The 26,137-nt window shown below is 36.1% G+C and overlaps 1 protein-coding gene across 2 annotated transcripts; it reads left to right on the forward strand.

Moving 5' to 3' along the window:
- The first annotated feature begins 75 nt into the window (after positions 1–75).
- DCP2 (decapping mRNA 2) lies at positions 76–24,240 on the forward strand. Of its 2 annotated transcripts, none has more exons than XM_014055970.2 (11): positions 76–232; positions 3,535–3,686; positions 8,010–8,137; positions 8,414–8,512; positions 9,941–10,093; positions 12,185–12,297; positions 12,428–12,538; positions 15,489–15,621; positions 16,120–16,221; positions 17,452–17,500; positions 18,457–24,240. In XM_014055970.2, exons 1-11 carry the CDS (start codon positions 180–182, stop codon positions 18,612–18,614), a joined length of 1,251 nt encoding a protein of 416 aa, XP_013911445.2. In that variant the 5' UTR covers positions 76–179; the 3' UTR covers positions 18,615–24,240. The 2 variants fall into 2 exon arrangements, with proteins under 2 accessions (XP_013911445.2, XP_013911446.2); XM_014055971.2 differs by having other exon boundaries at positions 15,507–15,621.
- The last annotated feature ends 1,897 nt before the right edge of the window (positions 24,241–26,137 follow it).

Consider the following 26,137-nt stretch of genomic DNA (forward strand, 5'->3'; position numbering starts at 1 on the left):
CCACCAATTCGAACGTCGGCGGATCCGATTGGCTCTCTCCGAAGCCCCCTTCTTTCCTATGGGATGGAATCGGCGAGCTCCCGCCTTCGCTCCCTTCGCCTGGTTTGGTTTTGCCCCTCCGGCCTGTGTCGTGCGCTCTTCGGGCCTCGTTGAGTCGGGATGAGCTGCGCTCTTTCTCCATGGATACCAAGCGTCCTGAGATTCCCGGCAGCGTCTTGGACGACTTGTGCAGGTAAACGCTCCCGCCCAGAAAAAAAACAGCGGGACCGGCCCCTGCGGTCCTTCTCCTCCCCCCCAAAAAAATGCCTGCCGCCCCCTCCGCCCCCTCGGTGCGGTAGTAAAGCGGTTCAAGGGACCCCCACAGTTGCCTCGGTTTCGGTGAAATAATGTTTAATTAAAGTGCTTGGACGGAGGGGTGTTTGTGTATTGACCATACCTGTATGGAATGGATGGTCCATCCATTACGCTGAGCCGTAATTCCTGAATTATTAAAACAAACTGCAGTTGGGCTGGATTTCCACACAAGGTTAAGCCATAAACCATGATTTACTTGCAGCAATGACTGGATTCCTGCAACCCGTTAAGTCAGAGATTGTGGCTTTGTGCAATCTGAACCTCCAATAAGATCCACTTAATAAACTCTATAAAATGAGTTTTGATCTTTTAATTCCTTCCCCTCCTTTCAAACATTTTTGCTGTTCCGTTGAGTTGTTCAGTTTTCCAATAATTCTGAAATTGTTTAAAAACCTTTCAACCCCCCCCCTAACTTATTTAAAAAGTTACATTCTTTTAAAAATGGGGAACATGCTAAAACCAGCTTTAATTAAGAAATTGATCAAAAGCATTAACATTTATTGTGGAAGAGAACCAATAGAGGTGAAATATCCATTAACCTTATGCATCTTAAATGAAGGATAAAAAACAAGGCCTGAGGCTAAATCAGATATTTTAGTTCAATTCTGACTTAATTGATTATAAAAATATTGATTAGATTTAAGTAGCCGCCAGGATGAGTTTGTAGCTCTTTGTAATTATATGAATGCAAAGCTTTTAGTTAGTTAGTAATTAAGTTTTTGGATATTCACAGTTATATATAGTGTGGTTTTAATAGCTACCATACTTTAGATACTTAAGTTATTTAATTAAACTGAGCCACATTTCAAAAGGATTAGGATTAGGATTTATTTCATTTATATGCCGCCCTTTTCCCCCGAAGGGGACTCAGGGCGGCTCACAATTCGGTCAGGGAAGGGGGTACAAACGGGGGATAAAAAGACGAACATAAATACACAATTTAAAAACACACAACAACCATACCATTCGAGGAGGGGGGCAAAGCTCTTTAGCCCCAGGCCTGTCGGAACAGCCAGGTTTTAAGGGCTTTGCGGAAGGCCTGGAGGGTGGTGAGGGTTCGAATCTCCACGGGGAGCTCGTTCCAGAGGGTCGGAGCAGCCACAGAGAAGACTCTCCTCCGGGTAGTCGCCAGTCGGCATTGGCCGGCGGATGGAATTCGGAGGAGGCCTAATCTGTGGGATCTGATCGGGTCTATTGGAAGCAATTGGCAGCAGGCGGTCTCTCAAGTACCCAGGTCCAATACCACGAAGGGCTTTATAAGTGACGAAGGGCTTTATAAGTGACGACTAGCGCCTTGAAGCGTATCCGAAGACCAATAGGCAGCCAGTGCAGCTTGCGGAGGATAGGTGTTACGTGGGTGAACCGAGGTACACCCATGATCGCTCGTGCGGCTGCATTCTGGACAAGCTGAAGTCTCCAAATGCTCTTCAAGGGCTGCCCCAAAGACCAACTTGCAATAAAACTCGGAGAAAGGGCAAGGAGAATATTATTCTGTTTTGCTTTTGTTGGGCAGGGTGTTTCTTTAAAAAGGGATGGAAAATGTAAAATAACTTTTGACAAAGTTAAACATTATTAAAGAAGTGTGATGGATTGGATTGCAAATGTATTAAAGTTAGTATCACTAACTGGTAGCCATGATCTTTGAAGAGGAATTGCCTTATGTTAGATAAAAGTTGAGATGCCTCTTGGGCTGGTCTTACTCGGATACAAGTACATAATCTACAATTAAATTAAGTGTCCATTAAATAATTGCTTGTAAAAATGTAATTATAGAAAAAACATTTAGTTAAGGAAACTGTAATCGAAAAAGGTGACAGCCCATTTTGAACTGTTTCAAGATTTTAAAAAAATGCTGGGACGCCCTAGTAGATTTAGTGACATATAAATGGAATACATAAATGTCCGTATTTGATATAATTTGCTATTGAATGTCTAGTTAAGTGTTGGTTACAATGAAAATGGCTTCTGACTGGTAATAACTTTTTAAAAAACTATTTAGTTTATAGTTTATAAACAGTATTGTGCAGACTACAGATTTCTAAGATTTGATTTGTTGTTAGATTCCTGAATTTTTCCCAGTTGATGAAAAATGGAAAATATTAATTTGATAATTTGTTCTAATAGTTTAACAATTACATTCATATTCATCATTCTATAGTTACAGTAATAATTTACACAACATTATCAGTGTTAAGCTCAAAGAGAGCAACAGTAAATTATTCAAAATGTTGTTACAACTTATCCTTATGGAAGAGTTATATTATTTGTCCTATGGAAAACACTTGTACGGGCCACATCCCAGTAAGTAGGTGGAACAAGGAAAAGTAAAATTCTGAAGCAGTGTAACTTTAAATTAAAGTTTAAATTAAAGGAGCCAGTGTGGTACAGAAGTTAAGGTGCTGGCCTAGAAATCAGAAGACTGTAAACTCTAGGCCTCCTTCGAAAGGCCCCGAAGACAAGAGTTTGATAGTAGCCTGGGAACCCAGGGTGATATAGAGTGTTATCAGCTAGCTGGTTTGATTGTTGTTGCCAGGGGTTTATTGGGTTTTATAGTTGGTGTTTTATTTTTGTAAGCCACCTGGAGTCACAGTGAGTGAGTTAGATGGCCATATAAAATGGATGGATGGATGGATGGATGAACAAACGACTGAATGAATGAACGCCAGCTAGGTGACTTTGAACAGTCATGCTCTTTTGGCTCAATCCATCTCACAGGGTTGTTTCTGTGGGGCAAATAGGAGGCAGTAGTATTAGGTATGTTTGCTGATTTGAATTGACAATATAGTGTGTGGCGGTGGGATGAAGAAATATAATAATAACAATTATTTTATTTTCCTCCTGGATTGAAGAGTCTCAGGGTATACCAAAGAACTGCATGGTTGTGGAGCTGCAGGTTGTGAACTATTATCCTAAAGAAATTGAATCTTCGGATTTCACTAATCTTGGTTTTGGTGGTGTATTAATTTTTATACCAAATTTTGGAATGCCTCACCATAGATCTTAGTTTCAGCCATTGGCATTTGTTCAGAATTAATATAGTCTCCAGATGCCTCAAACTTGCCTGTCCCAGTTTTTAAATCTTTTTGCACCATGGACTTGTATTGAATTCATTTATGTTGTATTTTAACCACAAAAATAACAATATATTTATTTCTTACATTTATTTTTTACTTTTGACAGTCGATTTATTTTGCACATCCCAAGTGAAGAACGAGACAATGCAATTCGCGTCTGTTTTCAGATTGAGCTTGCCCATTGGTTTTACCTGGATTTCTACATGCAGAATACACCAGGATTACCTCAGTGTGGGATAAGAGATTTTGCTAAAGCTGATATCCTTTCTATGTGGTTTTGTTTAACATACAAATGATATTAAAACATAGGTAGGAAAAAGGTTGCATTGGAAAATCTATGCAAACCACTCAGAGTGGCTGGGAATCACGTTGCTTATAAATTTAACAACAATAATAATTATACTTGCACCACAGAAATAGAAGCAGGGGATTACATCAAGACAAAGGAAGGAAGGAAGAAAAACATGCATTGGCTGATTATGTAAAAGGTAGCCAAGGACAAATTAAAAATTGGAACTTAATGTACAAGAAACAAAACATCAAAATAATTTCATAAAAACATGAGCCGAACGCTGGCAAAGAAAAGCATTACATGGCCAATTTCTTCAAAAGATCAAGGGGAAAAGATAAAAACAGATGTTTTACAAATGGAACATTTAAAAAAGAAGCCGAAGGCTTGATTTTTGGCTGCTCAGACAGTTAATGCAATCAAGACCAGAATTGAAAAATGACCAAATAATTCAAAGTACAGATTGTGCAAAGAAGTAGAAAAATAATAATAATAATAATAATAATAATAATAATAAATAATAATACTCCACTTCTGCAAGAAGGTTGCACAAACTGACTATAAACAGTGACAAACAGGCATCAGAATGATTCAGTGAAACATATGTAAAAATTATGTGCTGGTTATGAAAAATTGCTGAGAGTATATAGTTGAAAGTGTAGTTGAAAATGAATAAATTAAAATATTGTGGGATTTCCAAATGCAAATTGATTAATTCTTGATGTATATTACACCAGATTTAGCTATGGTTGAAATAAAACTGAATAATTGCTGTGGAAATAACGGGATAGTTGAATAGTATAAAGGTTTGGGAAGATCACAAAGTATCAAGTTCTGAAAATTGAAGTTGAAAGATTATTCTATAAACTGACAATAATTGGCACACTGGATCAGGGGTGGGTTCCAGCAGTCACTACTGCTGGTTTGCTTGTGAGTATGCTGCACACTTGATGTGTACTGCACATGCATGCACACTATGTGCGCATGAGCAGTGCAATAATAATTGCTCTGCGCATGTGCAGAAGCCAAAAACAAGATGGCAGCACCTATGGCACCGCCCAGAGAGCCAGTTCGGAGGCATGGCAGGCTGCCAAATCACTACGGGTTTGGCCGAACTGGTCGGAACCCACCACTGCACTGGATGCCATACGAAAAAGTCTTGGACAGCGCTTAGAAAATATGCCATTGACAGATTTTCCATCTGTGAATTACAAAAGGCTATACTGCTTGGATCTGCATGTATACTAGCCTAATACATTAAACAACCTGGGCTCTTGGGAAAAACGCTATGAAGGCCAACACCAGCTAAAGAACTGTCACCTGTGATTTTACTTTGTTGTATATATACGGTAATAATAATAGCAGCAGCTCCCTTCAGGTATAGGACAAGCCGTAAACAAAAGTGTGACCTCAAGGCTGAAAATAATTGCTTATTCCTACCATAAATTATGGATCAACATTTCAAAAGGCTGAGTTTAAATATATAAAAATGAACAACCATAATATATTGAACTCAACTATTGTTAAAGAATATAGATTGCCTCTCTACTGAACTGAATCTGGAAATTTATTTTGTGGAAGCATCATGTGTATGTTGACGCTCGGGATTAAATGTACTTTTAACTAATCATAGTCAGTTTCTCTTATATATCTGAATTAGAGAATGCTTATTAGACAGTAATGTGTTTTTGGTTTCTTTGCATTTTAAAATGAAGTAAGTCATGTTTCTAACTTCCGTGACCACAGGATTGGACTTCGTATTGTTGCACACCAGTTTTCCGATAAGATTTATTTTTGAAGTTGTATAATAATTTATTTGCAGTAATAATTTGGAAGTATAAAATAGAATTAACGGTGTTTGCAGATATAGTATGTAACTTCTAGGTAGTATAAACTGAAACAAGTAAACTAGTTTCAAGACAATCAACACTTTAAAGTCTTGGCATGAAATTTAATGCTTTTGAAAGAAAAGGAGATGAGGATGTATCCCAAGGCTACTGAAAACCTGTTATCCTGCTAAGTGTTAAATTAATGCTTTATATAGCACAGTGTTATCTTGCTGGAAGAAAGGAAAGAAATCGTTCCTGAATTCCTTAGAATGAAGCCTTATAACTTGAAAGTTCAGAAACTGCAAATTAATTTGGAGTCAAGTGAATAGTCAATACATATGTTTTAGGACAGAATTCCTCAATCTTTTTGGCTTTGTGGACTAGTGGGGGGGGGGCGTTGGGCAAGCATGTGTGCATCTACAACTCCATTTGATCCCCTCTACCCCTTGGTAGGTCCATAAAGCTGCAAAGGTTGGGGAACTTGAGTGAGGATGTGCATGCCTGTTTGCCCATCACTTCTCCTGCCCTCAAGGGGGCTGAAAAGGCTGAAGGCCTGGTAGTAGGCCCTGGGCCAGGGGTTGGGGACCCCTGTTTTAGGATATACAATTCCATCAAACTATTTTCTTATGCTGATTTCACCTGATTAATTAACTGTACATTTAGACACTTGAGAGTCTAGGACTTGTGTACCTAACCCCCAAACCGCAGCCCACTACCAGGCCTTGAATCTTTCAAAATGGGGTACAGGAAGTGGCGAGTGAGCGTGTGCACGTGTAAATCCCCATTCGTGTGAGCAGTGGGTGTGTGCGTGCGCTCCATTTACTCAAGCAGTGTGTGGCTGCTGCTCGTGCAAATGGAGTTGCATGCGTGCCCACTTGACCTCCATGCATGTAAACCATCCCCTCCCCCAGCCAATCTGCAAACCCACAAAGATGGGGGAACTCTGGTCTAGGAATTTACTCCAAATTAAAATGCGGGAGTGCTTTATTCAGGAAGGCATTTTCCCAGTTAGGTGGCTGATTGAGTGTTCTGCTTTTGGTTTGAACTTACTGTTTTTCACTTTTATAATTTATTACCTATTTTATACATTTATTCAAATACCAGCTGTTAAATACATTTGCATTTTATGAAAATGTTCGTAGCAGGATATCCTATTTACCCTGGATTTGAAAACCCAGTGTTTTTGTGTAAATATAATAACTAACTAGAAATATATCAAAGAACTATTTCAAGAGGAAGGGTTGGAGCCATAGGTTTATTAAGTTCTGCAACATATTTGTTAAAAAGGAATAGGGTTTTTTAAATAGAGAGATTATACTTTTTTATCATTTTCATTTCTGCTCTCATGGGTCAACAAAAGAGGCAGCCAAACCATTTTTTTTCTTAAAACTGAAATTGATCTAATCAGCTTCATCTAAAAGCATTATAAAAGTATCTTTTGGTAATTATTGGTGACTAAGGTAGATCTCACTGAACAATTGACCTGTTTAGTAGCCATTCAAAATAGCGACAACACTGAACAAGTAAAAGTATGGTCAGTCCTCACATTTATGACCATCACAGGGTCCCCAGGGTTACATGATTGACTTTCAGGCACTTCACAATTAGAGAAGCCAGCAATAAAATTGCAACTCACAGTCATGAGAGCCTTTGTTTCATGACCTGCAGTGACTTGCTTAATGACAGAATGGGAATGATATTGAAAGTCCGTCAGAGTTACATGATGTTTCACTTAGTATCCCACTCTAAAATTGTTTACTGCCAGCTTTTTCATATTATAAATTTGATCATATTACATAAGCTGGCTTTTTTTTTTACAACTTAGTCTTGGTGGTTTTAAAAATTGCTAAGGAATGTCTTAAGATTTTTAATGTTCTTATGGTTACTCAGAACAGAGTTTCCCAACATTTTAACTCCCATGAAACACATTTCAAAATGAGAGAAACTGCAATTGAAATTATTGTAAAATGGCTGCTATGAGATAGGCTTTTAAAAAAAGTGTCCCCATATGGTAAGGGAAAGAAATATTAAAGAAATTTTGAAGCGTTTGTTGAGAACAAATCACTTAGAGTTCTTTTTTTAATATAGAAAAGAAAGAACAGAAATTACTTTTGCAGTAAACTCAGTAAACTAAATAAACTAAACAAAAGGACTGGTAAATGCAAGGGCTTCTGAGGATACAGCTGGAGGTATTCGGGCCATGGGTAATAATGAGTAAATAAGAGTTAAGGGATATTGCAATTTGTACAGATGACTAGGGCAAGTGACTCCACAGTCAGCTGGATTTTCCAAATTGTTTTTAATTATCATGGACACTAAATCCTATCCAGTAGTGAATCAGCAAAAGAACTATTTTTTTTAATTACTAAAGGCAGCATGCTGAGGGAAAGAAAAAAGCAGTAGAAATGTGGTTTGATGTTTTGAGATGTGTTTTGGTCAATGGATTTCCTTGACTCCCTGTACTTTTCAGCCACTGCCCTTTTTTACTTCCTCAAGGCGAAGATGTGCAGAAGGTTTTAGATGAATGGAAAGAGTACAAAATGGGAGTGCCAACTTATGGTGCAATCATTCTTGATGAGACCCTTGAAAACGTAAGGCGTTTTCCTTTTAGCTTGGTTGAATGGAATTGACAGTGATTTAACTGTTGACTCTTAAAGGCAATCCGCGAACGCTGATCTTCCGTGTATATTTCCCTACTGTAATAGAAGAAGTGTGTATGTTATTGGTTTTGTTTTGATTTTTTAATTTTAATTCAGACTTTAGTATCTAGCTCTTGTGTATTTTAAGCTCTGTGTGTATTTATCATGAGTTGATTTTTTTCCCCTTTTATAATCTTTTAATTATGATTGAATATTTATGTTTTGCAGGTGCTACTAGTTCAGGGTTATTTAGCAAAATCTGGCTGGGGTTTTCCAAAAGGAAAAGTGAATAAAGAGGAAGCTCCACATGACTGTGCTGCCAGAGAGGTAATTCTGTTTATTACATTGTTTGACATATTCCTGTCAGAGGATGAGAAAGGGGTAAGAATTTATCCAGACAAACATGCGCTGTTATTCTCCAAAGTGAAGCTTTATAAATAATAACAGCATACATATGAAGATGTAGACAGTAGTTAGCGTAACAAACCATACAGTTTCTTGCAGTTCCTCATCTACTTCACCTGTCTCTTCCTTTATTCATATATTTAATAATTCCTTTATTATGTAGACTCTTTTTCACAGCTCAAACAGTGTTTTTATTTTTACCTCTTAGCCTTTTCTACAGCATATAGGAGGTATAAAGAGGGAAAAATAAGTCGAACCTCTTGGAAAGCAGCACCTTAGTCACCATTATCTGCACTGATTCTTGGTCTGTCCTTTCCCATTCGTCTTCAGTCCTTTTTGCCAGCCAATCAGCATTACGGATCTCACTGATTCTGCAGACTTCTCTTGGGCCCTCAACTGTACATTCCCCCCTCCTCCAAGGTTCCTTTCTCCAACACTGTGTCTTTCCTCTAGCAGCTTCAGTTCTTGCTTCTTGATACACACAGTGCAGCACAACCACACCAACCAATCAACCAACAATCTCCTTTCTTAGCAGCTCTTCCCTTTATAAATCTTCACTGGAAGGCAAGCATGTCTGTTTATGCATGTCTTCATTAGTCTGAGGATATTCTTGCTGTCTGTGTGGCTCTTCTTATTTAGTTGACCAACTAGCAAAACTTGGCAGCCTTGGTGCTGAGTTACAATCCAGTGTCAGGCTTGGCAATTCATCCTGCTAATATCCAAACATTTTAAATTGAAAATATTTTTAGAATACATATATAATATTAAATATCAAGTTGGTGTTGTCTTTGAAACCACATAAATACTGCATATTTTCTCAAGAATAGAACATGCATATTGTATATTGTACATGCAAGATACTTATACACTTTTCTACATTAAATAGATCCTGGTGCCTTTATTTGAGTTGTGATTTATCTGTGCTTCAGGTTTCATCATTGCAAGTGATTTCCAAACTTACCAAGGGTATTTGTTAATTACATTATTGCCTCCTACTTGGTTAAAATTTCCTGGGTGATAATATGTGATTAAGTCCATGAAGAGTTAAGTGATAAGAGCAAGTGAGCAGTGGTGTCTAATCAGAGTCAGTGGTATTTCCCTTCTCCAGAAGCCATCACTGAACATGACAGTTCGACAGTTTGGTAGTTCTGCACATATCTTTTTTGCTTTCGTAAAGCTGTAGGAAAGAGTTACAATTTTGGTCAGATAACATCATAATCGAGCCAGAATTTTATAGCAAAACATTTAGGAATGAATCAGATTTCTTACCTTTTCAACCAATAAAACAACAGGTTGCTTTATTCCTAAAATGTGTGCATAAATTTTATTCTCATCTTATCCTTTTTTCAGGTATTTGAAGAAACCGGTTTTGATATAAAAGATTTTATTAATAAAGATGACTATATTGAATTAAGAATCAATGATCAGCTAGCACGATTGTATATCATCCCGGGCATTCCAAAGGACACAAAATTTAATCCTAAAACAAGAAGAGAGATTCGGGTAAATTTACCTTTCAACTGTAATTGAATGCTCAGTTACTAAGAAATTAATGCTATTGTAAGATTATTGAGCAATGTCATACATTTTGATATAAACCTTCACGGTATTCCCTTTACATTAGATCTACCAAAATAAAATTGTAGAAATCTGGATGACCATTAGATGCCAGCAAAGTGTTGTGGTAGTCAGAATTTTTACAATCCAGGTCTGATTGTTTTTCCTTATGTAAAATTATTCTTTCCTTAGGCAGAGCAATGCAAGGTGAACTGTTTTCAGAGCCCTGCTGTCCCCAAGTAACCAGAGCAGGAGATAGGAAATATTACCCTTGGTTTTAATCTTTGGCCTTGCTATTTTCTTTTCTTTTTGTCACATTGTTATCTCTGGGAGATAAATCTGCTAACTTTAAAGTAGAGTAAAGGAATGTGCTGATTTGGGAGTGTGCTAGTAGACTGAAGAATTATATCTTTGATCTGTTCTTGATATAATTGAGCTGCCTTGATCATCAACAAAGGATATCACTACCGATATTTTATATCCATGGAGCTTCCTAAAGTATATTAAGATAGTCCTCAATGAATATGCTGGCAATGATTTCCACTTATGAAGTGGCACTTCCAACTTGTCCAGTTCCAAGATTCACTGAACTAAATCTTTAATTGCTTATCTGGTGCAATATTTATTTATTAAACAAATTTGTATAACTATCCCATCTCACCAAAAGCTATTCTGGGTGGCATGCAGCACTTGAGTAAAACAACAGATATTTGTTTTTTAACATGAAATTTTATATTTTTAAATTATAAAAATGAATATGCAAACCTTGGGTAGAGAAAGGATAAGAATGGCCACCTCAACAATGGAACCATCAAATCATTTCTCTGGTTCCCTGGGAGCCCCATGCCTGATAACATTACCAGGCCTTGAGGGACTTCCAAAGTGTCAAAATGGATGTAGCAAATCTAATTTTGGAGGAAAGCCATAAAGTGGGGGGGGGGGGCGCCATGGCATAGAAGGCACTTGTGGGACCCACCCAATGTAAGTCCCTAGCTGATTGCACTTGCAGCATGCTTTCTCTGCCAGATTTAATGAAGTGAACTGATGTGACCAGGGAGAGGTGATCACTCAGATAGCCCAGTCCCATGCATTAAGGACTTTAAAGATTAAAACAAGCACCTTGAATTGGACCTGGAAGCAAATTGGCAGCCAGTAGAGCTTGCGGAGCAGAAATATAAAATATGTTGTTCTAAGCAGTGCATATGCCCACGCCACTGCAATCTGCACCAGCTGAACCCTCTGGATATTCTTCTAGGACAGATCCATGTAAAATACATTTAAGCAGTCCAATCTGGAGTGACTATTCATTTATGTTCATACTTATTAGAGATAAAGAAAATTTTTGTAGCAGCACCTATTTACTTTGCAAACAGTAGGTAACAGAACATCAGAAAGAGATGAGAATGCTTGGATTCTAAATGTTTGTGAAATCATTTTGTAGTAGCCTTTTGTTTACATTACAGGTAGTCCTTGTTCAGTGACCATGCAAAGTTACACTGGTGCTGAACGAGGAGACTTACAACTAGCCCTGAAATTTGCAGCTGTCACAGTGTCCCGATTGCGATTGCGATTCAGGTGCTTGGCAACTGTTGCACAATTATGCTGGTCAATGTCTCTTGGTCACATGATTGCCACTTGCCGTCTCTTAACTGCTGGCTTCTGATAATCAAAGTCAGTGGGAAAGCTGTCAGGAAGTCACAGTTGAAGTCACATTATGTGCTTAACAATCATACATGATTCGCTTAACAGCTGCAACTGGAACTGATGAAACTTCCATCATAAGTTGGTGTGGCCATGTGATTTTTCACTTTATAACCACACTGCTTAGTAATGGAGTTGCCAGTCTCAATTACCAGTTGTTAAGTGAGGACTACCTATATTGACAATACTTGCACATTTCCGTATAAAGAATTCAAAATACTTTTTGGTGATATAAAAGTTTCCTAAAGATATGCTTTATTTCTTGATTAGAATGGAGTTGTTATTTCTATCTGTCATATCTGTAAAATGTTAAGTAATCTCTTTTCTGTGTTTCAGAATATTGAATGGTTTTCAATTGATAAATTGCCTTGCCATAGAAATGACATGACACCGAAGTCAAAATTAGGTTTGGCACCTAACAAGTTTTTTATGACCATTCCCTTCATCAGGTTCGTTCACAATGAGAGAAGAAAATAAATCTGTTATGTTCCATTTCTGTGTTGAAGATTTTAAGGGTTAGGGTTTTGAAACCTTCTTCAAAAACCTGAATATTGCTATTCTAATGTCAACCCTTTACAGACCCTTAAGAGACTGGCTTTCTCGACGGTATGGAGACTCTTCAGATAGTGACAATGGGTTCTCATCCACTAGTAGCAGCACGCCACCTAAATCCAGTATAGAAAAACAGAGGTAACTGATTGTAAAACTTGCTACTTGCTTTCAAATAGAAAGCAAGTGTTTTTTTCCCTGTAAATGAAGTGAATAATAATACCATATTTTTCAGAGTATAAGGCACTTTTTCCCTCAAAAAAGAGGCTGAAAATCTGGGTGTGTTTTATACACTGAATACAGCATTTTTTGGTCTCCCAAAACCCTGCCCCCTTCACAAAAATGGTCGGACATAGCTTTTAGGAGGCTTTCAGAGTGCTCCTAGGGGCTCAATTTTGCCCAATTTTGTTCCCCCAACCCCCCAGGAAGGGGGAACAATAGATAGCCTAAAGGCTATCTATCCCCTTTTTTGGCAAAAAAACAGGCCATTTTTTGCTCATTTTTGCCCCCCCCCCCCAACACTTTACAAGCATCCTAAAGGCTATTCATGCCCCTTTTTTGGAAGAAAAAAAAACCTGGCCCATTTTTGCAAAAAATGGGCCGTTTTTGGGAGGTTTGCAGAGTGCAAAAACTTTTTTTTTAATTTGCCTCTTCAAAACCTTGGTGTGTCTTATACTCTGGTGTGTCTTATACTCCGAAAAATATAGTAGTTTAAGACATGATTTATCTGATGTCATTTATCAGCTTTCCCAATCCTGATGTCTTTTGGATATACTGCATTTTCACATTGCTATAATTGATTATGCTTACCCAATACTGATAATAATTCCGTCGCCTAGTATAGCTATTTACCATGCCGATGAGAAATTTTGGAGTTCCTATAACAACATTAGAAAGTATTATCTTTCCTGTTCCATTTTTAAATGTAGGGAAAGAAAAATTGTGATGCAGTTTTTCATTATTAATAAGAAGTTAGCATAGATGGGAGCAAGATGTTTTTATTTTTGCACAGCTCTAATATTTTATATTCAGTAGATAAATGAGAAAGCTCATTTATAGAAGCTTCCAGGAAAAAACTATCCTCTGTTTGTCTGTCTTTCTGTATCTCTCTATTCCTGTCTACCATCTATTATCTTTATTCCAAGCATCAATTGTACATTGTTACTCAGTAAATGCAGCTTTCATTTAGATTATATATATATTTATAAATAAATACTTGTAGTATGAATATGCTGTCCTATCTTTGCACAAATACTGTATTTTTTGGAGACACACTAGATTATAAGACCCACCTTAGTTTTTGGGGAGGAAAATAGGAAATAAAAATTCTGCCTACCAGGTATTCATTTTTATTCCCATATCACCAGAAAAGCAAGCAAATACAATTGTATAATAAAATGACACATTTTGTCACTTTTCTTTCCCTAGGCAGCCGGGGAAACTCCTAATAAGCTTAGCTAGATGTTTGGGGGTTCAGCCAAAAGCACTTCACACCTAGTAAAAATGTAACAGAGCTGACTCAACAAACCAGCCCAGCGTTTGCCTGAAGGAAACAATTAAGAAAACTCAGATAGCTGGTAGGAAAAATCTCTGCCTTGCCCTTAACGGGATTATCCCCAAAAGGATAGAAATCACATAGTCACAGGAACTCTCTGCCTTGCCCTTGAGAGGATTATCTCCCCAAAATAGAAACTGGACAAAAGAAGTACCTCTTAAGGCAGTCTTCAAATCCAAATCTTTTGTCCTCTGGAAATTTTTTCAACAATATGCTGCAGTAAAAATATTCTAAGCTTTTTTTCAGCCCTAAATTAGCACCTCATTAGGGCTGAAAAAAAGCTTCCATAAAGCTACATTCAGAGTATAAAACACACCCAGATTTTCAGCCTCTTTTTTTTTGGGGGGGTGGGGGGAAGAATGATAATCCAAAAAATATGGCAGTTCTCTGATTTGACCATCTGTGAATTGACTATGTTGTATGTATTATGGAACAATAGAAATACTTATCTGCCTGCTATATTTTAGATAGAGGTAACTCAGATTTTTGTGGTCTAATAACAATAACTTTCTCCACAATGTTGTGTTCATATTTTGGGATACAATTTACTTGTTTCATGGCAGAATGTAGCTGTAGCTAAGTGGCCTTTACTGATATGGGTGGATATGGGTAGAACTCCACAAATTTATTTAATTGTATTATTTATCAGCATTTTTTAATATTGAAGCCAATGTCAATGAAATGTTAACTAAGTATTTATAATGCCAAAATATATTCTTTCAGCTAATGTGCTGAATTTATGTAAGTATGTATATATTACTATATTACAGCATGTAAAATAATAATGATCTAATAGAATAGGTCATGGAATGGAACAACTTTTTGATGAATTCATAATTGGCTGATTTACTGTATTTGGAGAATAATAAAAATGAGGTTCAGTTGGAAAGTACACTATCAAGTAGAAGGCCTCAGAACAATGTCTTGGATCCTTTCTGTTCAGCATTGTTCTTAATTACCTGGTTGGAGTCATTGAGAAAGACTTTCAAGCTACAGCTGATACAAAACTAGCTATTGCTTTAGAAAAGAAAGAGAAGATTCAAAAACACATAATATGTTGTACAGTGAGCAAAAAATAATGGTGAAATTTAACAAGGAAAAAGGCATCTAGAAATTAAAATCAGAAGGCACTGTATAGACTGGGAGACACTTGTCTTTCAGTAATACATGTGAAAAGGATATGTATGTTTTAGGAGATTATGAGTTGAGTATGAGCTAGCAATGTGATGTAGCTACTAAGAAAGCAAATATCATTTTGAAACATATCAAGAAGCACAGAGTCCAGATTATGGAAAGTAATTTTCCCATTCCTTGTCTATTTTGGCCAGGCCTCATTTGGAATACATATTGTTTTCTGGATATTGGCTGTTTTTCAGTTTTTCAGTGCCTTTGGAAAAAAGCAATAATGCCCTAAAAAAGAAATTTAATACACTGTTAAATGACTATCAGATAGAATAGACTTATTAATGCAGTTGTATTGCATGATTATAATTGTCTTCTGAACTTTTGTAAAAAGATTTTTTTTTAATGAATCAGATCCAAACTCCATTATAGTCAGCAGGTGTTTACAGATACACCCGTGGGAGACCAATCAACAAGGCAGAGGCAATTACAGCAACCAAAGCCATATAACAATCATTTGGATATGCCTGAAGCTTTAAAACTAAAGGTGAGTTTCTACTAAAAATTGTTATTATTAGGTCAGGTTTGATGAAAATCGAGTTCTATGTTTCATACATTTTTTAAATTTCTTGAACTTCTCAGATCCTTACCTTTTAAATGGAGCAAGGTATTTTTACTATAAACTAAACATATTCATTGGTGAACAACTGAGAACACTTGGGCTAGAGGGGTTGCTGCCCCCTTTATTGTAAATCAGTTTTTGGTGGGGTGTTTGGGGGTTTACTGGGTTTGTCATCTTGCTTTTTTAGACAAAGTTTGAGTTTGATTCTGTCATTTCCCAATGTTTGTTATATTGTTTTGGTGTGTTGTTAGCTGCTTAGGCTTATTTAGAGTTGGGCAGCATCAAATCAATTAATGAAAGTAAATAAATATACTTTGCTAAATTAGATGTATTTTGTTATAAACTTAAATGTATTTTAAAACTAAATATTTTCAGTTGAATGCTGTCCTTGGTTCATTTGTTGTTGTTGCATTACTTGCTTAGAATGCACGAGGCAATGGCAAAAAGCAGTATCAAGATACTCCTAATCAAAAAAAGAGAACAAATGGAGTTCAGAGCCAGCCAGCCAAACAGAACCAAACTTTGGTAAGATGCACTAAGGTAAATGCAAATGGGAGAGCACTTTGAATTGGAATTTGGAATAATTTTTGCATTAAGCACTGTGTGCTGGTGACATTATCTACTGGGTGTCCCAGCAGTGGCTCTGGAAATGTTTTTCAGTGCTTTGATTGCTGAGATGGCTTGTGTCATAATATAAACCTGTGTATTCAGCTCTCTCGGTTGGCCAACAAAGTTTTTGTGCTTAAGAGGTAGTTTTTGGGTGTTGCTATCTTAAGGACTACCTCATCTTTTACCTGGGCTTGATAGGAAAAATGGGGAATGTGCTCTGTCAATATTATCTGAGAATATGCTAGATGTGTTGAGAATATCTTGTCGTCATTCTGTGATAGTTTTGTTGGAGTCATCTTGTTAGGCTGCTGCTTAATATAGTGGTGTAGGAGCATTGACTATTAGTGAATAATATATATTTTAAGTTAGCTAGGAAGAGTCCCACAGCATGAAATGCTATTGGATAATTTTGTTTTTCGGTAGTATATTTGGTTAAATGTTCTTGGGTTATGGTAGGTCTGTCATAACTTTTCTGTCATCTGAAAAAGAATTGCTCCTCCTCCCCTTCAAATAGGAAAAGCTAATAGAAATGGAGAAAGTTTATGTTTTGGTTGAGTCAAAAGGAACATTAAAGAGGAAGTGAAGGGTAAAAAGGAAAGGCTGCTCTCTATAGTAACTACAAGATAGACAAGTACAATGCAATTTGTGGGACTTCAAATTAAAGTCTTTAAGGCTATGATTGTGGGAGAAGTAAAAGAGCAAAGACACGTGACAATGTAATTCAGACTGTATTTTGAAGAATACCTGTTAGAAGCTGTTTTCCAGGCAAATGAGTAAATCTCATTTTCCACTTCTTTTAATTTTGTGATATATTTATTAGCTCCAAAAATATACAGATCGGCATATGAAAATACGTTTGCTTGAATTTAAGTATTTTCTGTTTTCTAGCCTGGTGCTTTAACCACTAGACCAAACTGGCTCTGTTTTTTTAAAAATTTTGTCTGTTTAAAAGCACTTTGTTAGAAGGTGCATCATATAAAGAATTTGGAGATGCAGCTAATGAAGTGCCTAATCCACTTAAATTTAAGCAAATGCTTCATGCTTTTAAATGACTCTCTGTTTATAAATGAAAATGTTTATATTTTTTGGTTGGGTCACACATTTCGGTTTCTGAAAATTTTTTAATGTGATTATTTTCTTAACTAGAAATGTGAAAAGAAGCATCCAAGGAAGCTTCAAGATAATTTTGAAACAGGTATGTGTTATTATTTTACTTTAGGCAATACAGAATGTAAAAATAAAAGTATTTAACATTCATATTTCAGTACCTATTACTTATTTGTTAAATCAGTAAATAACTTTGTACCTTAGTTTAAATGTCTGAGATTAGAGCTCTATAATTTACAGTGCCCAACCTAGCAAAATCTTTGCTCGAGTCAGAGTTTCCTATTACAACTGAACAGGGAAAACTAACTCCCTGCCCTCATCAACATTATAGTCATATATTGATTTCCTAAAGGAAGATTAAACAACAGTTTAAACAATTTTGTTATGATAGTGCTAAAGCCGAGTACAGAGAGGATACGAGGGGGCATGGTTTGTTTTTAGAGTACATTACACTAATGAGCTCAGTTTTATTAGTTAGTGGTTCCTGAATAGAATACTGTATTTCAATATTATAATTTCTTTTAAAAAAGAATGTATAGCTTTTCAAAGTATAAATTCCAAGGAACGCTGTAAAGTTTAACATTAGTGATACTTGTGTTCCTTTATTCTGCAAGCTACCATTATGAGAAAATGGCTATTGTAACAGGGTACTTAAGGTGTTAATTATATCAGTCTTACTAAAGATGTCACAAACCTATAGTTGTGTCACTGCTTATTCTGAAGATTAATAATAAGTGTTAAGTTGGAATATAGGGATTTAAAGGAGGCAAAAGACCCAATCTTGGGACAAAGGCCATTGTCATTTAGAACTGCTCTGCCTAAGGTAGATTTCTCCAATCTGCTTCTCCTACTGTATCCAGTTTTATTAATTTATAAAACCATATAACTATAATTGAATTGTAGTTCCCATCCTGTCCAATTTTTAAATTAGCGAATGTCTAAGAAATACATACTGCATATTTGAAGTTTTCTTAAAGGGTTGTATGAGATTATTTTGATTCTTATTTGTCACTCACTGCTAAATTCTTTATTTTTTAAATGTAGAAACAGCATGCGATTTGTGCTGTCTCAGCGAAGACCAGCAACTAGAACATGGACAATCGGTGTCATGCAGTGGTCATTGCAAATTCTCTTTCTCCTCACGTGCTTTTCTGAGCTTCAAGTTTGACCATGATGCGATCATGAAAAATTTTGATCTCTGAAGCTTGGTTATTTGCACAAGCTGGCTAGAGTCCTGGCACAGAGCAATTGAGTGGGTTTTTTAAATCCAACTTTTACATTTTCTCAGGTTTTAAAGCAATGCGGGGACCTAGTGGTGGACTGGAAGGTTTTGTTCTCATTGTAATATGGGAGTAGCACCATATAGTGTTGCACTTTAAATGCAGTCTAGCTTTTACCTGCAAAAATGCTTTCCAGTATATCATTTAGTAGTTCCTAGCTATGCATTAGTGGGCATTTTTAACTCATTTGTTGTCTGTCTAGATTTTGGAGGAGTATTTTACCCTTGCCTGTGTTAATCTTTTACACATTTAAATTGCTCTGATGTATGATAATGGTTTTATTTGTGATACTTTGCGGTACAGCTGCTGAAAACACATACAGATTTTCTGAAGAGAACAATATTCTGTACTGAGCAAAGAGTTAGGTATTTGATGATTCAGAATGTTGAAAAACAACCTTTTGTTCTGAGAGAATCGTCCTGCCTGGGATCTTATATCACTCAAATCAATTTATTTTCCACATCTTCATTGTTGCACTGTATTGGAACTTTTTTAAAATATAGGCATGATTTAAAATTGTATTACTAGTGTGATATTTTATCTTACTTTCTGTTTAGTAGTTCAGTTGTTTCAGCTGTAGTGAGAAGATGGTGCTGATATTGGAATGTGTCTAATATAACATTTACTGTTCCCCATGTGTGAACTGTCTAAACTGTTTCCAACCAGAATTACAGGCATTTTTAAAAATAAAATATGAAAATGTATGTTTAGGGAGATAATTGTAGCAGATAGAATAAATTAGTTTTGGAAGTAGTACAAAGAAAAAAACATTATACGAAACTACGTGGCTTATAGCTTCCATAAGAGGTGTCAAACTCAAGGCCTGGTGGCCGGATGCGGCCCACAGAATGCTTAGATGTGGCCTGCGGAGCCACCTTGGAAACAGGGACAGATTGGCCCGCGGTGCCTCTGCCAGTGAAAACAGAGCTCAGGAGGTCTGTGGGCAGCCCTCCCGAGCTCTGTTTTTGCTAGCGGAGGGTTGCAGCAGACTGTCACAGCCGAAAACGGAGCTCGGGAACCCATTTTCACTGACAGCGTTCGGGCCACCACAGGCGCCCCCAACAGAAGTGCCATCAAGCTGGCCACACCCATCCCAGCCCCCCAAGTTCAAACACAACTTTGATGTGGCCCTCAATGAAATTGAGTTTCACATTCCTGCTCTAGCCAATCTCAAAACCCTATTAGTTACGCTGCCTATGGCAGAAGTGTCATGGATGGTCTGAGGAGGCTTTATAGTCTAATGGAGCTATAGAGTTTAAAATCTCCTAAAAGTAGTACAAGAGGGAATTAACTATACCAGTTTCAGATTGGCAGAACAGACAACCTGAATCAGGAAAAAGGAGCATCATTGAATCCATTTTATCCAAAACTGGTTCTTTCCACCCCTCCAAACACCATATATTGACTCTGTGCCATTTACTACCAGTTGACTTACAAGGGTTTTCATAGTAATGGAATTGTTGGCAAAAGGGCACCACCACCCTAGGCTAATCCCTTCCTTCAAACAACAAGGGCTCTTGTACTGCTCACTAGGTTTCTATCATTTTATTTCAGTATTTTGGTCTGGCTTAAAATTGAGTTTGATTTCAGAGTAGTAGCTCAAAAATGCTTTGTGCTACTTCAGTGAAAACATGGGATGGAAAACATAGGAACGTGTAGTCCTAGTCCCAAATGCACTGATGGAATGTGTGTATATACAAATTGTATGAAAACTGCTATTGAATTTTGTTTCCTCAGTGCTCTAGCCTTACTGTGACAGTTCGGATTCACAATATTCAATGAGGTTTCTGAAATTTAACTAGAATAGGCTTGAAAGTTAAGCATAGCCATTTGCTTGCAAAATTCCTGCAATATACACCTTCCCTTGTTAAAGGATCGTAAAGTGAAATTGACGTATAACTAACATATTGTAAGCCTCTTCATAACAGCAAGATAGGTGCAGATTAATTCCCAAGTAAATTCAGTTTTCTTTATTGATCATTTTGCAAATAATTGAATTATAGACTAACCTAGTGGCTGTATGCCTGCTTACTGCATTCAGCATTTATTCATAGCATGAAGTTAATTGGTTTTGCATATTTGTTAAAAGTAAGATAGTTGAAAAACTGGTGACGAAGATGTCATTTTCTTTTGTTTAATCTTCATCTGTGAAAATAATTTTTTGGTCAGTATTTAATGCAGGTTGAATAAAAGTGCCTAATTTGCTAACTTCTCAATCACTGAAAATTGGATTTTCAGGCTGCTAGTGCCAATATTCTTCTGATGTATACCTTGATTTCCAGGAATGTTACTGTTTTATGCTGCTTCCTTTGTGTGATGCCATTAAGAAACTTTGGCACAGTTAAGGGTATTTTGAACATGAGGTGCTTAAGTGAAATACTAGCAATGTGAGATTAATTTTCCTCGGTAAAGTAACTTGTATAGGGCACACATTCTTTCCTTTTAAATATAGAAAATGTTTTCTGTTTTGCAGAGAATAATTTCTTAAGAAAATCCATTGACTGACTACTACTTTATTGAGGGCTTCCCAGGAACTCTTAAGACTAATTTTGGTTTATTAAGCTAGCCTTAATACAGGTAGCAAATTAACATGCATGTGCAATAATTATCACTTTTACCAGATATTGTACATGGGTGTATTCCTTAATTTGACTTTATCAAGTCTTAAAGTATGGAAAATAAAATAATAGTTCCTGGGTGCCCTGCACTGTGAACGTTTCAGATTGTTTACCTCTTCAGTTAGTAATTGTTTTTTAATTTTTTGCAAAGAGCTTAAATATTATATCACATATCACATATTCTAAAATGCAGGCATATGGTTTTCTTAGGTTTCTACATATCAATGAAGAAAAGACAATTCATTGTCTGTAACTGATTCTTGTTTCTCTAATGGGGCATTTTAAAGAATGAAAAATAAATGATCTGTGAATGAATCTGAACTCATCTCCATAAAAAAAAATACCGTTTGACTGTTGGATTCTGCACTGCTGTTTAGCAGAGGATATGGCAATTAGTAATTTGCCTTACTTAATTGAATTATTAAGTATGTCCACTTGAATCTTTAAAGTTCAAGTTAAGTCTGCTATAAAAACAGACAAATCATATTTGGGGAGTGTTTCTATGTGTATTCTTAGTAAAGGTTTTGTTATTGAGCTTTGTCTATTCTGTTACAGATAATATTTTGTGTGGCATGGAGTTCCAGAATATTTCTTTAGATACTGTTGAAATGTTCTAAGAAAACAGATTGAAAGAAATATTTCAGCTTCAATTGTTCTCCATTTTTTGCCTGGATTTATAGGCTAAATTTAAGGAGAATTTTAATAGTTGTTTTATAATTGTGCATGTTTGTTTCAGTTTAAACTTCGATTTTGTTTCCAAGGCTGTCCAATATATAATGTATTTATCACACAGTCAAGTGATGTATTAATATAACTTTTTACCTGTTTTTTGGTTATTATCACAAAGTAGCAAGTGCCGAATGAGTTAATGAATATGTGCGTAAAGCAGCTTTTGATATTTTTAATCTAGAGGTGATGGATAGTGTAAGTGCCTCTCTTGTTTTTTCATTGCTGCCTGCCTGAAATTGATCAGTGACATTCTGTCTGGTAGCAGTGTTTCCTCGGATGCTATTTTAAATTTCAGATCAAACATTTCGTGATCTTTTTCTGGTTAGACGTGTAGATTTTGATTTTCCTATGCTAGATGAAGTATGTGGAACATCGATATTTTTGTAGTTATTAATCATGAAGCACTCAGTTCAGATGTTCTGTTCCTGCTTTCTTATATTTGAATTCTCATACGTACGATTAATCATGTGCACTGTGAAGGCTTCCTTATAGGAAAGCTGCCTATTACTAAAACCGAAATGCGGTATTCTTGTTCAAGAAGCAGGGATCTAACTTAAACTGCTACTATGTGCTGAAAACACTGATGGATGCAAAATGTCCCCAATGCTTATATTCAGTATACATTTCATTAGTTCTTCAAGTATATTTGTCAGAAATGGTGCAAGAAGATCCCATTTTTCTTATCTGGTTCTTGAAAAGACCTTTGTTTTTATGGGTTTTGAAGTACACATCCAGCATTTAGAATCACCAGAGAATCAGTCTTTTGCTTCAGCGATCAGGATTCATCAATTAAAATTTGTTCCATATGTTCCAGGAGATTTTGGACTTTCCTTAAGCAACAGATGGCAGCGATTTTTTTAAAACAAGGGGTGTTTCCAAAGTAATTATGGATGTGAAAAAAGTTTCTAATGCAGTTTTGAATGTGTGTGTTGGGAGTGGAGGTGGATGAAAATACTGCTGGACACATATAAGCTTTTTGGTGTGATAAAAGTAATTATAATTTGGTTAAGAAACATCATAAATGAGAACTAAAATGAACCTGTAATTTTAGAAAAATAAACTGCATTTTGGGGTCCTGTTTTGAAATGAGTTTTTCTGAAATTGTTTTGTTAATGTAATTTAATGTTATGTAAAAAATAGTTTTTTGCAACATATTGTAAAATGTTGTAAAATCATCTTTTCTATTGGTAAATCAGTTAAATAGTCCAGTGTTGTAAAGTGAATATTGAGTATGCATTGTGATTATTTCTAGAAAATGTAAAAATCTTTCTATAATGGCAAATATATCAATGGAAATATAAATTTGATGTCCAAATTAGTTTTTTTTTTTTACCAAAGTTAGTTTATTCTTTAAAGACCAATCTTAATTCATGGTAGTGATTGGTCTCTCAAAAATGCTAATGTGTTTTTGTTTTTAAATAAAGCAATTGTTAATATTCACTGTTATATAGTATAAAAGAATGACACTGCAATAGTAATAGCTTGTTTTTGATGAGATGGCAATTAAAATTATTACCAAAAATTCAGTAGTAGTGGGTAATAAGAAACCATTTGGGAATTTGGATTATTATTTCACAGTGGTCTAATATATTTAGTTTAAATATCTTTACTGCTTGACAAGACCTATGGAAGATTTGAGGCAATGGACACTGCAGATTTTTGCAATCATTAATTCTTGTTGTTTTAACATTTTTAAAAGCAAGAAAATTTCATCCTGACCAAAGTGAGGAACAATGGGGTTGGCTAGCAGAGTATTTCTTCCATTATATGTTAGAGGACAGATTTTTTCCCCATTTATATTTTTAAAATAAACCAAGATTGTCTTTGAAATATAATCAGATGCCAAGTATCTAATGTGTATGGTTTTGTATGTTCACCAAGATAATTTGTATTTTGAAAAGAAACATCTATAAGAATGGAACTTGTGGTAACAAATAATTTGAAATACTATGTTTCTGAACTGTAGTATGTTGTTTTGACTTTATAACTGACATATTGCATAGAAACTGCAACTAACATTTACATACATTAAATGATAGCAGTATTTAAATTGTTAACCATCTTCTCAAGCATCTTGCCCTTAACAGGGAGTTTCAATGAACTTAGGTTGCTTTGCCACCAGTGTCTTTATTATTTTCTGGATCTTCTTATATGTTTTCCATTTATATTTTTAAAATAAATCAAAATTGTCTTTAAAATGATAGATGCCAAGTATGCGATGTGTATGGTTTTGTGTGTTCACCAAGATGTATTTCGAAAAGAAACTGTAATGTTGCTACATTTAGCTGAACTTGCTCAGAAATTTTCCTGGATTATGAACTTTCTTATTCTTGATTGCAGGATGCCTTCCTGCTCAACAGGAAGATCACATATTTTGCAATAAGATAGACAATAGAAGCTATTTTTTCAAGCATTTTATCCTGTATTGGTTTTTAAAAGTGCCATATTCTCTATTTAGTGGCTAAATACATTTCTAAAGTGATGTTATATAAGAAATACATTATTATGCACCATTCTTGTATGGCATTAAAGAATTATCAGTCATAACTGTCATCTAAACAAATGTAAAGTGGAAGGTGATCTTAAGTTGGATATCCTCCAGCTGTGCAAATATCAACCCTCAAAATTCTCAAGCTAGCACTGAAGTCTGCATAGCCAGAATAGGCTAAGATTGGGGGATGGTGGTATAGAAAACATTCCAAGGGGTATGGAAAGGAGAGCTATAAAATAGCAGTCTCCAATTTTTCCGAACCAGCAGTGGTGGGATAAAGGGGAGATGCAGCTTTGCATGCATGCACTCGGCCATGACTCCTGAAGCTCAACACTGGGCTGTGGCCCAAGGGGTTGGAGACCCCTGCTATAAAATATTCCTACATATAGAGTAGCTTCAGCTTCAGAAACATTTTATTCTCCCCCCCCCCCCAAAATATCCAGGGCTTTTTACATCCCCCCCCCGCAAAATACATGAAAGTAATCTGTAAGAAAGAAGATTGAACGCCTTTTTAGCATTAAAAATTTATTCAGAATATAAGAACATTTATAAAAGTGTTATAAATGTCTCTGTATAAATAACTACAGTTTGTACAATTCTATATCAAATAAACACAAATGGCTATTTTACAGCATCTAAAAAAACTTAGAATGAGAAAAACCAATGAAAATTGTGTTTTTTCAACAAAAAAAATCAATACAAACAGGAACAATACTGACATTTAATTTAAAAATGTGCTTGCTGTGTTTTGAAAATAATACATTCAAGCTGGTGTAAAAAGCATGCCTTGAAAAAGTAACAGAAATAACATTCTGAACAATATGTCAGATGCACCAATTTCTAGAAGCCTGTTTTAACAGGGTAACACATGAAATAAGCTTTTGCTTAATAGACACAATGGATATTAACCGTATTGCGATGGTGAATCTATTCTAGCACGTCTGCCAGCTTTAGCAAAACCAAGATACTGCATCTGAAAGTTTTTCCTCAGGTAACACCACTGATGGAATGCTGGAAGAGGTGCAGATTTCTCTTATCTGACTGACATTTGGGAAGTTCAGAAAAAAAATGGCAAGATTGTTGCATTCTTTTCATTTGGCATGATCCTCTGCTGGCTGAAAAGTCATCAATTCAAGGAATCCAATTTGCATACATTTAAATTAGGGCTCTCCTGTCCACCTAGGTACCACTTTGGTGGGAAGGTAACAGCTTTCCGTTCACCTTTGGTGTATAGCCATAGTGGCCACAAGACCACAGAAAACGCCTTAGGACAATGCTGGCTCCCTTGGCTAAAAAATGGAGATGAGCCCTGAGCCCTAGAGTCGGACATGACTGCATAGGGAAACCTTTACCTTTAGAGTAGGGCTACCATATCTCTGGCAAAAATCCAGACTAGACGGCAGTTAAGCTTTCTGTATCTCTTGCTGCCATCTGTTAGTGATGTGGATTGTTCAAATCCAGATGCAGTGCTTCCAGTTGATCTAACTTGTGATTAATTTTTTAAAAAATTCATACTAAATATAATTCAGTTATTTCTTATTCAGAGCCATTAACATGCTCAAATAAAGTATGTCAAATTAAAGCACTGAAACTAGACTGTAGATAAC

Source organism: Thamnophis sirtalis, unplaced genomic scaffold, assembly GCF_051295495.1.
Source record: "Thamnophis sirtalis isolate CommonGarterSnake01/CBP01778 unplaced genomic scaffold, rThaSir2_p1.2 scaffold_5, whole genome shotgun sequence".
Classification (NCBI taxonomy): domain Eukaryota; kingdom Metazoa; phylum Chordata; class Lepidosauria; order Squamata; family Natricidae; genus Thamnophis; species Thamnophis sirtalis.